The sequence below is a fragment of the Elephantulus edwardii genome, unplaced genomic scaffold (genome assembly GCF_000299155.1).
Source record: "Elephantulus edwardii isolate Elephantulus edwardi_28Jun2011 unplaced genomic scaffold, EleEdw1.0 scaffold00003, whole genome shotgun sequence".
NCBI classification, from domain to species: domain Eukaryota; kingdom Metazoa; phylum Chordata; class Mammalia; order Macroscelidea; family Macroscelididae; genus Elephantulus; species Elephantulus edwardii.
In genome coordinates this window covers 28,541,936-28,559,884 of record NW_006399753.1, presented here as the reverse complement: position 1 = coordinate 28,559,884, position 17,949 = coordinate 28,541,936, and the positions used below count along the sequence as shown (strand labels likewise).

Sequence of the window (17,949 nt, the reverse complement as noted above, 5' to 3'; positions counted from 1 at the left end):
ATGTCGCTACTTTGGGCAACACTTGCTACATTCATCTCTGTCCTCCTCACCCCATTTTTCTCATTATCTTCTGTTTTAATTACTTCATTTTGATCTATTAAGAAAAAACATATCAAGTTAAACATATTTTAAAAAAGAAATTCAAGTATTCAATGTCTACCTCTTACAAATGGAAACTTGTAATGTGGAGGTAATTCTCCACTCACTAATTATATAAAAAGAAGTAACAGCAATAATATCTTAGCTGCCTGAGCTAGGAACCTGGCTTGAACACTCTTTAAGCCTCACAGTTTGTTCATATGTAAAATGGTGAAAATGATCTATTTTATCACATTCTGTAACACTATTAACAGGATAGGGTATTGTAGAGAACAAAAACTTTATGGGAAGTAACTCTTCTTCATATAAGACTTCATGTTTCAGTCTGTGGTGTTTTATACCTTGCATCAAAAGAAAACTGTTCCAACAAATGTCAATTTTCATTATAGCAGACAGAAGGAAGCACTACTTTTAAAGATTCATGTGGAAACAGAGCCTAAGCTGATTATCCTGTTAATCAGGTATCGGCACTGAAGACTTTTTAGATGGTTTTGTTTATGGTCTACACATGGATGATTGCAATTACATTAAAAACAATCATGCTGTGGATTTCTCTGGAAAAACAGTACACTTATTCTTCAAGAGTCAGAGCCCAAGTGAAGAGAACAATGTCTCTCTCACTGTGCTACTTTCCCTCTTGATTCTAATTCAGTCATCCTGAAAGAGAAAATCATTTGTCAGTATCTAGGTTAACAAAGCAACAGCTGCTAGGCAATAACATGATGACAAAGAACTAGAGTAAGGCACTTGGAAGGAGAAAAGGTTAATGAGTATATACAATGTCTATAATACTGAACACTGTGATTTTTAGATCCTGCTTCTGTATTTGAATGCACACAAGGATCACCTCATGCGTAACCACTGGCCCTTACCTTCAAAACCCTCTCTGGTTTTCCCTTTTTGGATTTGGCAGTTACATAAGTGATGTATGGGTCTTGAGAGTTGTCATCTAAAAGAGATCATGTACTTCCTAGAGTTTCACATACTATGCTACAAGAGTAAATGATGTATAACCTAACAGAATGTGCAAAACAGAAATCTAGGCTTAGACAAGAAATTAGGGCTGGTTATAGGAATTTAATTTAAAAATATCTATCTTGATCTATAATTTTTACAACAGAAATATTTTCCAAAAGATAGCAGATAATATATTTTCATTAAATTCCTATACTAGGTCTAATTTATTGGTTTCAAACCTAGAGTTCTGTATTTCTATTGTCGCATATAATATATCCAAATGTTGGGCACTCCAAACCAGGAGAAGAAGATGGGCAAAGTCCTTCAACAAGGAAACTTGATGGATGGTCATCAAGAGTCAGAGCCGATTTAATGGCAGAGGATACTGAGAGAACACTGAAATTTTCATCAACACTTTGAGATTATCTGTAATAATTGTCAGACTAAAATCTGTATATCCTGGAAACTCAGAATCACCAGTTTAGTAGCTAATTCATCCTTACAATGATGCTAACCTAATATCTAAAAGTGGTTAGGCATCTACTAAGGATAGGCACTGGGGATAAGGGCATCTTTTCCAAGGATGGCCACTGGGGAGCAGGGAGCCTTTTCCAAGGATGGGTACTGGGGAGAAGGGTGTCTTTTCCAAGGAGCACCATTGGGGAGAAGAGTACAATTTCTTTTTGGCTAGCAGCTAAATTCCCTTAGTACAGTGCCACCAGAGCTCCTTCACTGGTAAAAAATTAAAATGGAATAAAGCTTTTTAAGCATACAACAAAAATTTATTTTAGAAATCAGTTCAAATGTCAAGTTCATTGCAAATCCAGTACAAATGATAATTATTAGTATCTAAGTATAGTTGTTTGCTTGGCTCCACAGTCACTCTTGGCGCCAGTAGCCAGGAAATTAAAAGACATATTGCCATGGAAAAGTCTGCTGTTAGGGACCTCTCCAAGGTGCTGAAGAGCAGTGGTGTCTCTCTGGAGACTAAGGCGCATCTGATACAGACCATGGTCTTTGCTATCACTTGTTATGCATCAGAGAGTTGGACAATGACTAAGGAGGATAGAAGAATTGATGCCTTTGAACTGTGGTGCTGGAGAAGAGTATTGAGGGTACCATGGACTGCTAGGAAAACAGATTCATCCTGGAAAGGGTTAAATTGGGAGGCTCCTTGGAGGATTCTAAGGCTTCATCTAACATACTTTAGACGTTGTAAGGAGGAACCGGTCCTTGGAGAGGGACATCATGCTTGGGAGGGTGGAGGGACAGCACAGGAGGGGAAGGCCCTCTATGAGGTGGACTGGGGTAATCGGGATGGGAATGTCAGAGACAGTGCGACTGGCACAGGACAGAGCAGAGTTTAGGGCTGTTGTACACAGAGTCGCTATGAGTTGCAAGTGACTCGACGGCACATAACAACAACAACCAACAAGTATAGTTGTGACTCTAGCATTAAATGGATGTAAAAATCTTAGTGAATAAAAGTATTGTATCGAAAATAAGTGAGCAGCTACAAATCATGATGTCTCAATAGGAATGCTTTGTCATTGCAATATGAGAAACTGAAATCAGGAGAAAAAGCATTGGGAAATAATATACTTTAGGCCTTCAAGGATGCAAATATTCAAGTTAATTGATGCACACCAGATGTAAAATGGCATTGATTTTAAGCATTAGAATTGCCCTCATCTTCTTAAATACAAGTATTTATGCTGTTATGTGCTGTTGAATAGCTTGCAATTGACAGCGACTCTTGACAGTCTTAAATCCTGCCCTCCCTTGTCAATCATATTGTCTCCGACATGCTTACCCTCATTACCCAGTGACTGAATCAATCCATCTCATCGAGGGTCTACGCTGTCCCTCTCCAAGGACTGATCCCGCCTTGTACATATCCAAAGTATCCTTGCATCCAAGGAGGAGCCTGGCTTTACCCTCTCCAGGATGAACTTGTTTGTTCTCCGAGCAGTCCATGGTCTATTCAATACTCTTCTCTAGTATCACAACTCAAAGACATCCTTCTATAATCCCTAGTCATTGTCCAACTTTCTGATGCATAGCAAGTATTTACAAAGACCATGGCCTGTATCAGGCACACTTTAGTCTCCAGACTGACATCATTGCTCTTCAGTACTTGAGAGGTCTCTGACAGCAGACTTTCCCAATGCAATTTGTCTTTTAATTTCCTGGTTGCTGGTTCTAAAGTACATATTTTCTGCAACATCTACTATATACTCTGTATTATAGGTGCTATAAATAGTTCAAAATATCAGATATAATTTTTTAAAGAATATCCCATTTAGTTGAAGTGTGAAGACTAAAGAAGTCCATGGCTGAAGTCAGGCAGAAAAACTGTGAAGTAGGGAAAAGAAGTAGGATTTAGATAGAAGTTGATGGACAATGATAGATGATACAGGTTTTTCTGTAGGTTTCGGGAGCTCTGGTGGCTTTGTGGTTAAGGTGTTGTACTGCCAACCTAAAGATACTACCTTCTCTGTGATAAAATACAGGCAATCTCCTCCTGTGTGATTTATAGTTGCCAAAAACCTGCTGGAGGGTTAGCAGTGAATCAGTTCTTTCAACTTGAAGGTACACAGCAAGAACAATCAAAAACCTGCTTACAGTCCATGAGCAAATAAATAAACTCTCTTGAGTTGGGGATGGTGTTGGGAAACAGTGGAAGTTAACTAATTAGATGGATTCTTGAAAATCAGGTAGACAAGTTTCTCAAGGCATAATTATTTGATTACAAACAGCCTTGGAATAAAGAGGTGGTAGAAGGAAAGACAAATAGGTCAGAAATATATACACACACAATGTACATTTTTAAGATACAATATCCAAAGTGATTATTTTGGGGAGAGGAGTGATAATGTGCATGATGGACCTTGGAGAAATATTGCTGAAGTGCAAATCCTTGATCAAGTGTTTATAAGTTACAGAACTGGGTAAGTTTTTCGTTTTTATAATTCATCATCTGCAAAGTGATAATAAATTGTATCTTAAAAAGTAAGTCAGAATGAAGTCATCCCTGATCCACCATTGGGTTTTTGAGATTGTAAACAGCACAGGAAGAGAAAGCCCACCGTTCCCTTGTGGAAACGCTCACACCATCAGAAAGGAGTGGCCTTTGAGTTAGCAGCATAGCTCTTGAAGGATTATTCCACCAGAGCCTCCTAATAACACAATTAAATGAGTTTATATACATAAATTACTAAGAACAGTCCTTGGCTCATAGTAAGTGCAGTAAAAGTGTTGGTTATCAATGCTTATCTAACTTACCATTCTTTGGGCTTGAGCCCAATGACTTCAAGTTTTGTACACTGTCAACTGCCGTCTCTGCATTGCTTGTGTTATATACATGTGGCCCTCTGCAAGATATGATAATGTATGTTATCAGTAGCATCCACCACACACACACACACAGAAGAGTAAAAGAACAGGCAATAATTTCTAAAGACAGATGGATGAAACTAATCATCATTTTCTGCCAAATACAGGAAATTTGATAGCAAGGGGGGGCGGAAATAATTGAGAGGAAATGCTGTTGGAAGTATTAGCTTTCATCTGGTAGTCCTATTTTAAAGAAGGAGGGAAGGTGCTTGGTCAAATGGACATTTTCCCAGAACAGTGTTTTTTTTCCCCCCAGGACATTTTATTATTAGCTGATTTTCTTTTTAAAGGAAACTAAATGGACCACCTTAGCTTGCATGTGGCAAGGACAACTGTACAAAAAAGGATATGGATTGGCCTCATTGATGCCTTTCCTGGAAAAAAGTTTGAAGTGTGTAGAGACAATTCTATGGAAATTAGTAGAAAACTCTGGTGTGGATTGTTTATTGTGGCTATCTCAATTCATAGTGCAGCAATTTAGATACAGTATCAGCAGACTACACAATAGTTTCTAATTCTCATGATTAGGAGTAGGCGTCAAATGCACCCCAACCTTCTCTTAGATGATCTATGGAGAACTTTTTGGCACACATAATACTTACAGTCCATCTGTGTTTCTAGTTTCTTGTTTTTCTTCCTTGGAGTTTTGTGAAGACTCTTCAATATCATTGCCAAGGACTGAGTCAGAATCATTTTTTGTGGTATTTATTATATCAGCAGATGCAGAAGGAATGTCTTTTAATTTTGGTGAAATATTTTCAGCCTCATCTTTAGGCAATTTACTCAGTTCTTCTTTCTCATCTATTTCTTCAAGACTATAATCAGAACTTACTCCAGCTACAAAGAAATACAGGCATAATTCTAAATGTTAGTTTGCATTCTCCTGTACAAGGTTGGAATGTTTGAAATAATTAACTGGACTCTTACATTCTGAGTTAAAAGAAAAACCATTTCAGAAGTGAAAATAGCAGATGATCATGTTGACATATTACCAGATTATTTTAGGAATACACAATTCTGAAAATATACTATAATTAGATTTTTCTCAGGGTAGAAAAGGGTTATTTATTTACTCTCATACACTTCAAATTATGTTATTTAAAACTGTATCTTTCAATCAAATTATTTCTGTATTAATGAAATAGTTTTAAATGCTTTCTTCAATGAAAATTAGATAAGATTTTATATTGGCTTAGAAAGCTCAAGTGGCTTGGTCTACAGGAGTTGTACTTCTAATACAAAGGCCAGCACTCTCTCATGGTTCAAATCCATCAGTGGCTCTGTGGGAGAAGGACTGCCTAGCTCTTCACTGGCAATTTATAGCCTCAGGAACCAGGAAAATTGGTCAGTTATAAATTCACTCCAATTCAATTGCAATGATACTTTTTTTCAAGATTCATGCACTTGTAAAATTGACCATTGAGGTACAAGGGAGTTAAAGTTGTTGCCTTAACACAAGAAAAAAAAAATCCATTTAATCACTTTTTACTGAGATACAGAGTTTTTGGGACAAACTCTCATGTAGAACTGATGAGTATCACAAAGCATTGTAAGGTGGGACTCTCAATGGTTTAGATCACTTTCAAGAGCAACAGGAAAATAGCTTCAAGTGGACATGGCCAGACCAAATCCATATTGTTCAAGGGTCAACTCTGCCTACTCCATTTTTAAATTACCTGAACCTCTTTTAAAAATATAGTGATCAAACTTGATCTCAAATCTATTAATCTATTAATACTGGGAATGGTGTCAACACACATTTAGGCTATCCAATTGATTTTAACATGCAATAAATATCAGGACTAAAAGCCATTTACCTGCTACATTTGTATGCAAATACAAATACATTTTATAGGTTTTAGTTTTATTCTTTTTGTCAACTAAGGACTCATCCCCTATTTTGCTAAGCTTTCAACATGTGGACATACTATGTGAAAAAAACATGACAAAATGCATTTATGCAACATACTTATAATTTAAAACTATAAATTCAGAAAATGAAAAGTCATGGTGGTTTAGACACTAATGTATTTTTAAAATGGCTTTTTAGAATATGAAGGTAATCTGTAAATTACAATAGTTGGGTAACATTTAGAAAATTGTTGATTGCTACCCAACCACCTGTTGGGGTGCTGGGTCTGTCGGGAGTTGTGCTGCTAAACCAAAGGCTCTCTAGGACCAAGATAGAAAGCATCCTCTTGTGCAATTTATAGTTTTGGAAACTTGCTGGAGGCTCAAGTATGTGTAGGTTCTGACCTGAGGATAATGAGGTTTCGGGTTGTTTTTTTAAGTGCTATAAAGCAAGGATGTCTGTGTAAAGACTATGGTGTGCCTGACTTAAGCCATGGTCTTTTAAATAGCTCCATATTCTTGTGAAAGATGGTCAATGAATAAGACAAAAAAGGAATTTATGCCATTGATTTGCGGTACTAGTAAAGAGTATAGAATATCCTACACACTTCAAAAACTACAAACAAATTTGTTTTGTAAGAAGACAAATCTGAACGCTCCTTAGAAGCAAGGATGGTAAGAATTTATTTCACATATTTTAGGCATATTATGCGGAGTGAATAAATCCTGAAAATGGACATCATGCTTGGAGGAGAAGATCTGCACTAAGATGGAGTGAAATACTGCACAACTGAAAAAAAAAGATGTGTGTTAGAGCTGTGTCCTCTCTCCATAACTATTCATCCTGTATGCACAGCAAATCGTCCTAGAAGCTAGACTTTAGGAAGACATATGTGGCATCAGGATCTGAGGAAGTCTAATGAGACTAAGTAGTGTTACAATGGTAGATTGATCCTTTAAAGGAATCAATGAAAATAATACAAGTATTCCCTACCAAAATGAAATGAGAAAAATTTATGAAATAATGTTAAATATATATAATCCTTGACTATATTTATAAATATATTCAGATGATGTGATCAAAATAAAAAAATAAAAATAGGTTATTTTTAAAAAAAAGAGGGACTGAAATAGTGATGACCATAATGAGGTGAGCATGATAGTGTTCAAGGGTACTGCAGGACTGACGAGGCAAGATTTCTGTCGTACATGGACTCACTCTGGGTCACAACTGATACGATGGCACCTATGAACAACAGCAACTACAATGCTATTCTCTTTCCTATGATTAATATTTCAGAGATATACACCTTTTCTAAAAATTCGCCTCAATTAACATCTAAATAGTGAAAGACATCCTTGTTGAAAAAAAAATTAAACTTGGTAGTTATAGAACTCAAAACTCAATGCCGTTGCTTGCTTATGGAACCATAGCTGAGCCTCCAGTAGGTTTTCAGAGGCTGTAAATTCCACAGGAAAAGAAAGTTTATCTTTCTCCCATGGAGCAGTTGGTAGAATGGAACTGCCTGCTTTTGGGTTGATGGCACAACTCATTAACCACTAGGCTATCAGAGCTCCCTTCTGATAGTTATCTAGGCAGTCTGAGATATCTTAGCTTTTTTACTTTAAAAGCATAATTATCATCATAAAGTCTTAGAAAATGAAAAAAAAAAACAAACCAAAAATACTTTTAATAATCCAAAGCATTTTCATAGTTTATTGTTCTAACAGGTACAGGTTTTTCCCTTGCTTTGAAAATATTGTATTCAGTACTTTTTTGTATAAATAAAACTATTTGATGGTCAAATTTTAGTCCAATTAAAAGATGGAGTTAGGACTAAACAAAGCAACTGAATACTATTGACAAATACTAGCACACAACTTATTATTTCAGCTTCATAAAATGGTCAAGGAAGAAGATTTAACAACTCCAGACTAGAGTATAATACTGTAAGTTTACAAAATAATTTGAAAGTATAATTACCTAAATTTATTTTATATTTGAGTTTTACATAATTTGAATATTTTTCTTTTTATATTTTCAGTCGCCTGAAGATAGTAAACATTGACTCAAACAAAAATAAAACTATTTGAAATTCATACAAATAAGTCCATTTTCAGAAGATGTTTCTAGCATTTTACTTGTGAAGTTATTAAAACAATATTTCACTAAACATTTTAGAATAATCTCTAGGAAAATTACACAGCATTCCAATATGGTAAAAGTGCTTGATAAATATTACTCTTTGCTAAAATTGTACCAAATAAAATCTATTCTAGCGAAATACTTTAAAAAATATTATTCATTAAACAAAATATCATGTATTGCTGTAATTTTCCCCAGGGAAAGCTGATTTTGCTTTTTTCATTTTTAAAAAAACTGAAGTATAATTTGTATTCTGTAAAATTCACCCTTTTAAAATAGAGTAGTTCTAATTTTGACAAACTTAACTACATAACTACCATACAATTAAGATACAGAAAAAATTCATTAAAAAAAACCATTTCAAAATACCCCTATAACCAATAGCCAACCTGGTCAGCCAACCCATGCCCCCTAAACCCAGCTCTTGAAAATCAGTATTCCCATACTTTTGCCTTTGTACAAATGCTGTTTGAATGAAACACAGCCTGCAATCATTTGAGTTTGGCTTCCTTTATCTAACTTTCAAGAGTTATCTGCCTTCCTGCATACATGTTACTCATTTCTTTGTAAATAGTATCGCAAAAAAAAAATTCCTCTAGTTTATTTACCATTCTCAGATCAGGGACACATTTGAGTTGTTCCCAATTTATGGTAATAATAAATAAATACACTGTAATGCCTCACATGCTGATTTTTTTTTATAAATATAGGTTTCATTTTTTCCTAGAGTGGTAATACTTGATGGTATATTTATATTGCTATACATTGAAAATAATTTTAAAAAGTCAAAGTGTTCCCCCAAATTAAAAAGCTAAGAAGAAATTTAATTCTTTCAGGGCCACTGATTTTATTCATCAGATTCTTATACTTACCTAAGAAAAGAAACTCTCAGCATAGCTGTTTATGTAATATTTTTCTACAAGGTTCTAATGAGAAACTGGATCTATATATAATGATGTCTTAATCTGTATTACAGGAAAGACCTCACACCTACATGTCAGTGATGCCGCAGCCGCCTCAGATGTCCCAGAATGCTCGGAAGCAGAGGTCTCAGTGGTGAGCACGGGTGCAGTGCTTTGCTTGTGACTGGACAGCCCAGAGTCAGGGGAGGCTTCTGCTAAAAAAGTACAATCTGTGGAAATGCACTTAAACCATTACAGTTAAGGCAAGCAGACACCAAGAAGGGTGTTGGAAGGATTCAGATTTGCCAGCTCAGTTACCCATGCATTGAACAGTAGTAAAAAATGAAAAAAGATCTTAAGCAAACTTTCAATAACATTCATACATTCCCTGAACACTCCAGAAACTTCTCATTCACATATCTAGTTTAAGTGAATATTGTTTAAAAAATCTCCTTTGTGGAATAAATAAGTGAATATTGTTTAAAAAAATTTCCTTTGTGATGTTATTCTCGATAGAAGCTTAGAAAAAGCATTACCAGTTAATAAATAGTAGAGTTTTAAATTACAAAATTTTTATCAACATTATTTTGTATCAGGACTATTTAGAAAAGAAATAAAAACACAGTTCTAACTCATTGCTGTTGTCATAAGTGATTCATAGCTGACCCCTCCAGCATTTTTTCGGAGGCTATACTGCATGAGAAGAGATTGTCCATCTCTCTCCTTCAGTAATAAAGTTTTCAAATTCCTAAATATCACTTAAAAATGGTAATTCAGCAGCATTTGGTTGTAAATAAGCAAATTTCATACTTACCAGTTTATTCCCAAAGCATAATTGTTTTTATTTGTATAACTTTCACATTATATTTAACAGCTACATTGTCAAAATTAAGAAACTTTGTACTAATCTTTTTAATAACAGCTAAATAGCTATTCCTGAAAACAGTTATTTTTTAATGAACTTTCAAATTGAAGAAAAATCAAATTGAGTTAGAAGACAGAAAGTATTTTCAAAAGAATAAAAACTCCCAGTATTGTAGTGCATACTATGAATACTGCATTCACACCTGGGACAACAGCTTAAAGACAGTGCTTTATATCTATATGCAAGTTTTCTATTGACTACACCAAAAGACCTTCTTATCTGTGATGTGCCACTATTCTGAGAAGGTTAATAAGTGGTGCCGTACGGAATTTACTCATGGCACCATTCCAGAATGAAAATTGTGAGCACTATCAGTTCCATACTTTCACCCCAGATTAGGGAGAAAATTACTTAATGACATGAAAATTGGTATCACACAGAGGGTCTTGTAACTGGATTAGATTCTTGATTGTGATAAAAGCTCTCATTTACTAATTACAAGATGTAGAATCCAAGTGTCTTACCTGGGCTAGATAACCCCTCAGGTGAGTTTGCTTCTGAAACACTATGGGGAGAAGCTGATTCCTCTGATGGTGACACTAGAAAAAACAACACTTATAAGCATGTCACACTCTCAAAGGAAACAATTCCTTAGAAGTTCAGCTTTGCTTTTTAGTAAAGAGATGAACCTCAACCTTGGAAAAAAACATTTTATTCTGTAGGTATGATAAAACTAGCTTCATTCAGATTCACTGTAGTAATCCTGGAACGAGTCTATTTCTGAATATGCTCCCACTAATACATTTGATTTGGAAGCAGGCGGGGCATCCACTTCCTAAACAGCATGCCTCTGGAAACTCTATGAACTTTGAGAAATGACAATAGCTATAGAAAGGCTTCAGGCGTTTTGTTCATAAGGTCACTATGAGTCGTGCTAGACTCAACGGCAATCAACAACAATAATACTTCTGAAGGCAGCACTGGTGGCTACGGCAAAAAGCTGTGCTGCAAAACCTGAAGGCATGTAGTTCACCAACTAATATGCTGGAGAAGGATGGGCAATCTCCTCCCATACAAATAATTTTACTGCCTCTGAAAACTTGCCAGAGGGTCAGCTATGGGTTGATTCCAACTTGACAGTACACAACAACAACAATAACAACACATCTGAACTATTTGCTACCTAATTGTTATATAGCTGACTTTAAAAAGCAATGAAGTGAAAATCATAGACCACCTAAAATACTTACAGAAAGCTATTCGTCAATGAAAAAAAAAACCAGGGAAAACCCCCATAAGCTCCATCACTTCTACTGTCTACATTAAACAAAGCAGACAATGTTGTGTTAAAGGAAAAGCCCTATTTACCCATCATGTGACTGTTTTCCTCACTTTGATGCAGAGGCCTTTTGGATGGTGGCAATGGTGCTTTTCGCTTTGTCCTTCTCAAAGACGAATTCCCAAAGGGCGAACTACTCAGCTGCAAAGAGGCTGGCCTCACGACGACGTCTGTTTCGCTGGGACCCTGTGGAAAACAAGTCACCAGATGCAATCCTTTATTTAGAGATTGAGAACAAACTTTAAGAAGGCACTGCTTTACTGTCAAACACACCATCTTCCAAAATGGATGCTAATGGTCCATTGTGATAGAGTCACTGGATAAATGGAATGTGTTGGTAGGAACACATATCAAATCTCATGCCCATCTCGCAATTATCACATGGCTTTGTACAAAAGACTATAGACCTTGACCAACAAATTTCTCATATTTAAAACAGAAGCATGATTATATCAAAAGAGTGTAAGGGTGGATTAGCCAGGTGGAAAAAAGGTGAACTAGCTTAATCTTTTGGTCACTGATGCATCAACAAGAATTCAAAATCAAAAAAGCTATACATTTTGCCATGGGAAGGTCTTTTGAGGTCAGTGACTGTTCTCACAGCTCCTGCTCACATTTATGCATGTGACTGTCAGCAACCCCAAGACAATCCTGCTCCAGCAGGTTGGCAAGTGCCTCCTGGCCAGCAGCCATGTCCTTTTCTTTTTACAACAAAACTGTCAGAAAGAGGTGTCTACAGATAGTTTCTTACGGTTCTTTGCTCATCTGAACCTCCTGAAGCAATCATTTCCACACTCTGTGCTCCACTAGAAATATTCTATCAAAGTTATCAGTGACCGTGGTTACTTTCTAAACTCATTTACTAGCTTTTAGCAACAATATTCAAGTTGACCACCCTTTTCTTCTAAAATACTCTTCCTCATTTCCAGTGTCTCTTCCTATAAACAGACTAATTTTCCAGCTGCTCAGTTTTTCTTTGTTGTTTCTATCTCCAGGCCTACTGTTGGGATAGTTTAGGATTTAAGGCTTAGATATCTTCTCTTCAGAATCTATGTCCACTCTCCTGATGTTTAATTTAAATTCTGATCTACACCAAATCACCCACAGAAAGGCTTACAATTTTAACACCAAAGAAATCATAATCAACTAACCACAAAAAGGCAGAACACAAAATATTCATTCTGTTAACCACTCCATCGTTGTCAATATTAACTGTTCTTCCTTCCCACCACAAACCCTCCCATCCCTGTTTCTGGGCTCAATAATTCAGTGGAAGATCTTGGAGAAGTTTTTGTGCCTGTTGATGGTATCAGGTGGAGTGAGGTGGCTGGCTCAGGTCAGGTAGGTAATCCGAGCAATCGAGAGTGAGGGGTCCTGAGTTCCAAACGTAATCATCTTTTCTTAGAACCGAGGGGCATAACATAAACCACACCATGAGGGGATCTAAGCATGGCGGTTTGGACCATGCTTTACTCAAACCTTTAGCGAGCTTTCAATCAAAGCAGTTTGACTTTCATCCATTAGGTAGGTAACCTATATTTCTTTAAATGAATTGCCTGTGTGGGTAGAGGCAATTCTAATATTTCCCATTTAGCACATCCAATCAATACTGGCCTCACAGCAGACTTAGGCAACCTCAGTTTTCACAATATATAGTACAAGGAGTTTTCCTCAATTAGACACAATATCCATAGTTTGATAACTGAATTTTGGTGGGGTGGAGCCTTAGGATATCAAGGGATAGAAAAGCCAAGTGAAAAAGAAAACCCTTGACACCACCCGGGTGATGGGTGATCGTATCTCCTTGGATTCATTTAAATTAAATATGGAGTGTCATCCACTTCCTAAACAACATGCCTCTGGGAACTCTATGAACTTTGAGATACAATGATAGTTATTTTTATTTTTTTTAACTTTTAACTATAACTATAACTTATAAACTAAATTATAACTATATATAAGTTATATATATATATATGTTATAACTTATAAGCTACATATAAGTTATAACTTATAACTATAACTTATAAACTAAAGTTTATAGAGCTTGGATTTCCATTCATTCATTCATTCATTGTTGCACAATTTCCTCCTCCGCCCCAGTCTACTGTGCTATGTTAATACTGGACTGTTGTCATGCAAATAATACCTAATAATATATTCCTTTTAAATAGATCTGAACCTGTTTTCATCTCCACTTAGTTGTAAGGCCATCTAAAAAAACTGTGATCCTAATAACTCCCTTTGTTCTGTTCACCCCAGAAATTTCCCTGCTCTCACAGTCTTCCCTATTGTGGCAGAGGGAGGCATTCTTCCATTAGCTCAGACCAACAATCTGGGGAGTCCTCCATTCCCCTCCTTCTCACTCTCTATATAGAATCCACCCTAAAAAAGGTTTCTGGTATCCAGTCACATTTCAACACTTCAACAGTTCATGGGAGAAGGATGGGCAATCTCCTCCCATACAATTAACTGCCTCTGAAAACCTTCTGGAGGGTCAGCTACAGGTCAATTCCAACTTTATGGTACACAACAACAACAAGAAGTCACATTTCAACACTCCAGCTGCTCCACGCAGTCCAAATCATTATCACTTCAAGCCTGAGTGATTTTTAAGAACCTCTAGCATGACTCTACAGTATTTTGATTCTACAGTATTTGTTTCTTTTCCTTTTTAATTTCTTCTGTTGTGTTGAGGATACAACCACAACCCATCATGTTCAGTTTCTAAACATTTAAACAGGTTTTAAATGTGACAGTGATTACATTCTACTTTCTCACCCTCCTTTTCTGAGTTACTTCTCTTCCATTAATTCAAATTCACTTTTGCCCAAATCTTTGGTGTTAACTTGTCAATTTGATTTATATAGATAGTTGAAATATAACTTTTTTTAAAATAAGCATGTTTATTTTTGAACACTCTCCTTATGATATTGTTATGAAATATATTATTTTTCCTGTCTGAGCAATACAAATATATCAAGTCCTGAGTAATAAACATTAAGAAATTAATGTCTTTATGGATGCTTTTGGGAATTAAGTGTATCTCCCACTGTTACTTTTTTTGAGTAAAACAAGTAAAACTAAAAAAAGAAAAAAAAAGAAAACAAGTAAAACTATACAAGTAAGATCATATTTCTCTTATTAGGACTTTTTGGTGTGTGGTTTTATTTTTTTTTTTTAAGCTACTGTTTGCTTTTACAACTGTAGAGGAAATTTTTTGGTTTAGGACTTACAGATTTTTCTCAGAGCAGGAGTTTCTGTAGTGGTTTTTTGTACTTTCCCTGACTCCAAAGTCTAGTGTCCATGAGAATTCAAAAGTCTGTTCTCCTACAATATTTTATTAACATAGCAGCAAAAAGAACCTTGTTCAAACATGTCAGATTAGGACACTTTGTTCAAAGTTAAGGTTTCTTCATTTGGTACAGAAAGAGTCGAGTCATTATTAATTTCCACATGAAGCAGAGAGGGGCTGTTTTTAAGGCTAGGAGTGCTACTCCTTTCTAATCAGCATTCCCAAATTCAGATGTGGTTTGTTTTGTGTTTTTTTTACCTCATGAATATGTACTAATATTAGTAGATCCCTGTTGTTGTTGTTGTAAGGTGCCATCGAGTTGAGTACAACTCGTAGTAAAGATCTGAACCCTGTTCTATCCTGTGCCATCTTCATACTTCCTGTCACACAAGGGCCCATTGCAGCAGTCACTGTCAATCCACCTGGTTGAGGGTCTTCCTCTCCTTCACTGACCCTCCCTCTACCCTTCCCAGCACCATGCCCTTCTCTAAGGAATAGTCCCTCCTAGCAACATTCCTAAAGTATGTGATACAAAGTCTCATCATTCTTGCTTCCAAAGAGCACTCTGGCTACACTTTCTTCAAGATGTATTTGTTTGTGCTCTTGGCCATCTATGGGATGTTTAGTGCTCTTCTCCAACACCACAGCTCAAAGGCATCATCAATTCTTCTTCTGACATCCTTATTCACTGTCCAGCTCTCAGGTGCCTAACAGGTAATCAGAAAAACTATGGCCTGAATCAGATGCACCTTAGTCCTCAAACTGAAATCAGTACTCTTCATTAATTTGGAGAGTTGCCTAACTGCAGATCCCAGTAGTTTCCCAATAGTTCTATTAGTGCATTGGTCAAGGCTGAGTTACTCATATTTTTGTTCTAAGTTTTCTAGATGGTAAAAGCTACTACAGATGGTTTGCACTTTGAAGGGCAAGCCAGCATAATGGTTACCGAACTAATGGGCTTTGGAGTCAACATCGGAACTTGAACCAGAAAGCATGTCATTTACTGATTCTCGGACCTTCAGCTTCCATATCTATAATATGGAAAAAAACTGTTAATGGCTTGGAATGCTTATATGGAATTATTGTGTACCCTCGAGTCAAAAATGACTCATAGCTGACCCTCTGACAGTTTAACTGCATGGGAGGAGATTTCACATCTTTCTCCTGCAGAGCAGCTGGTATTTGAACTGTGTGCCTTCAGGATTGCAGCACAGCTTCTTGCATCTAAGCCACCAGAGCTCCCTGCTTATATGGAATAATGTATATAAAATACTTTGCACAGTGTATGGCATATAATTCATGCTCCATTTTAAAGTATACAAAAGCTCTTAAGATATGCAAGATGTAATTACTATTATAAAGGATTGAATACAATCTTTATGCTAAAATAGTGCTTTCTCTTGGGTGGTGATGTCCTATTAAGAATTATTAATTAGTTATAATCAACCTTAAAAATCTCAGTGGTGTCCAGACTTCAGAGATCTATCCACTACATAAGAGTTCATTGTCATTATAATATCTTCAACTTTAAAATCACCATCAGTAGTCTTAATAACCAATTTGTGAAATATTGGCATTGAGTATATGGATGTGGGTTATATTAAAATGTAAATGTCAGCTGTGAGAAAGCAGAACTCAATGAGATTGCCGTGTTTTTCTAGGTCTCACAGATTTCCTGCTTTTAACAGAAAGTCCTAAACCACTTTTCTATCACTCATTTTAATGAAAAACATGAAAATTTTCCTTCTCTGACAGATAACACCTTACATAGGTTCCTGCTTTTGTAGGTATTACTATGTAACTTTGAAATGTATATTACACAAGTATAATATGAATAATTAAGCCTAGAAGACTGTCAATAGCTAGATTTTCACAAATTTATTTTCTCTGATCAAGTTACCACTTGATTTTAAAAAAAGAGTTAAGGGATTAAATAAACTTAAAATCCAAAGGGTTAACAAAATAAGAAAACAGAAGACGTTTCTTCTTACTAGGGGAAAATGTTTTGGTTAATGATTAACATATCCAATTATTTACTTTAGTTATCGTCTCTGGTAAATCTGCTGGCTATTAGAGAAAACTGCACCTCTAACAAGAATGCACCAGACTTTATGGTCTGTGAAAAGCAAATGCTGCAAGGAGAACTGAATACACTGGCAAAGGGACAAGGTCATGTTGAAAACAATGACAGTTAATACCCCAGAATCCACACTTCAATCAGAAACCACCAGTTCACAATGAACTAAGTTTAGCTGGAAACAGAAGCTACAACATTTAATAGATTTAGTGAACATCAGCTTTGTACTAGGTATCACTTATTAATTATGGCTGAATAAGATATAGGTCACTGAAATAAATCATGAAATAAGGTATAAAAATACAGTTGTCCAATTTCACTGATACTGTAACATGTTTTTCTTACAAGCTTTTGGATTTTTATTTATAACACAATTTCCACATATAGTGGTAGTTAGGGTTATAGAAGCGAATCTAAGGAGTAGCTTCAAAATATTAGTATTTTCTTCTTTTTAAGCGACACATTATCCTTCTCAAAACTGGATATTGCTAATAAATTATGATTGTTGTTAAGTACCGTCAAGTCACAGGCAACTCATAGCGACCCTATGAAGGAGAGTCCTTGACGCTTGGGTGCCTTTCATCCTCTCTCCAAGTTCATAGGGTTTCCGGAGGTAAGCTATTACGGAAGTGGATGCCACTCCTCCTTCCACGCTTGTTTAATTGGGGAGCTCCACCCCACGCTCAGCTGGCACTAAGTTACTTTAATAACTATGATTATTAAAGTAAATATTTTATATAGGGCATTAAGTTTATCCAAATATATTAAGAATGCTGTCTCTATGACTGAACTTTACATAGAACTGACGATGAAATTTGGAGTTGTCCTTCTACCTTTCAATGGAGGAACTATTTCCAAAATGATTTTTTGCACTACAGGAAATTAAAAGACGTTTTGCGATGGAAAAATCTGCTGTTAGGGACCTCTCCAAAGTACTTAAGAGCAATGATGTCACTCTGGAAACTAAAGTGCGCCTGATACAGGCTATGGTCTTTGCAATCACTTGCTATACATGAGAGAGC

At 36.1% G+C, this 17,949-nt stretch overlaps 1 protein-coding gene across 1 annotated transcript in view; it reads right to left on the bottom strand.

Annotated features, from left to right (window-relative positions):
• COBLL1 (cordon-bleu WH2 repeat protein-like 1) overlaps positions 1 to 17,949 on the bottom strand; it is a 75,635-nt gene that overhangs the window by 14,914 nt on the left and 42,772 nt on the right. Inside the window, exons 8-13 of the mRNA XM_006879484.1 lie at positions 11,585 to 11,741; positions 10,741 to 10,815; positions 9,444 to 9,560; positions 5,055 to 5,289; positions 4,342 to 4,430; positions 51 to 94 (exon numbers count right to left, since the gene is read on the bottom strand). Coding sequence (XP_006879546.1) covers positions 51 to 94; positions 4,342 to 4,430; positions 5,055 to 5,289; positions 9,444 to 9,560; positions 10,741 to 10,815; positions 11,585 to 11,741 — 717 coding nt within the window. The remainder of the gene's footprint in view (positions 1 to 50; positions 95 to 4,341; positions 4,431 to 5,054; positions 5,290 to 9,443; positions 9,561 to 10,740; positions 10,816 to 11,584; positions 11,742 to 17,949) is intronic.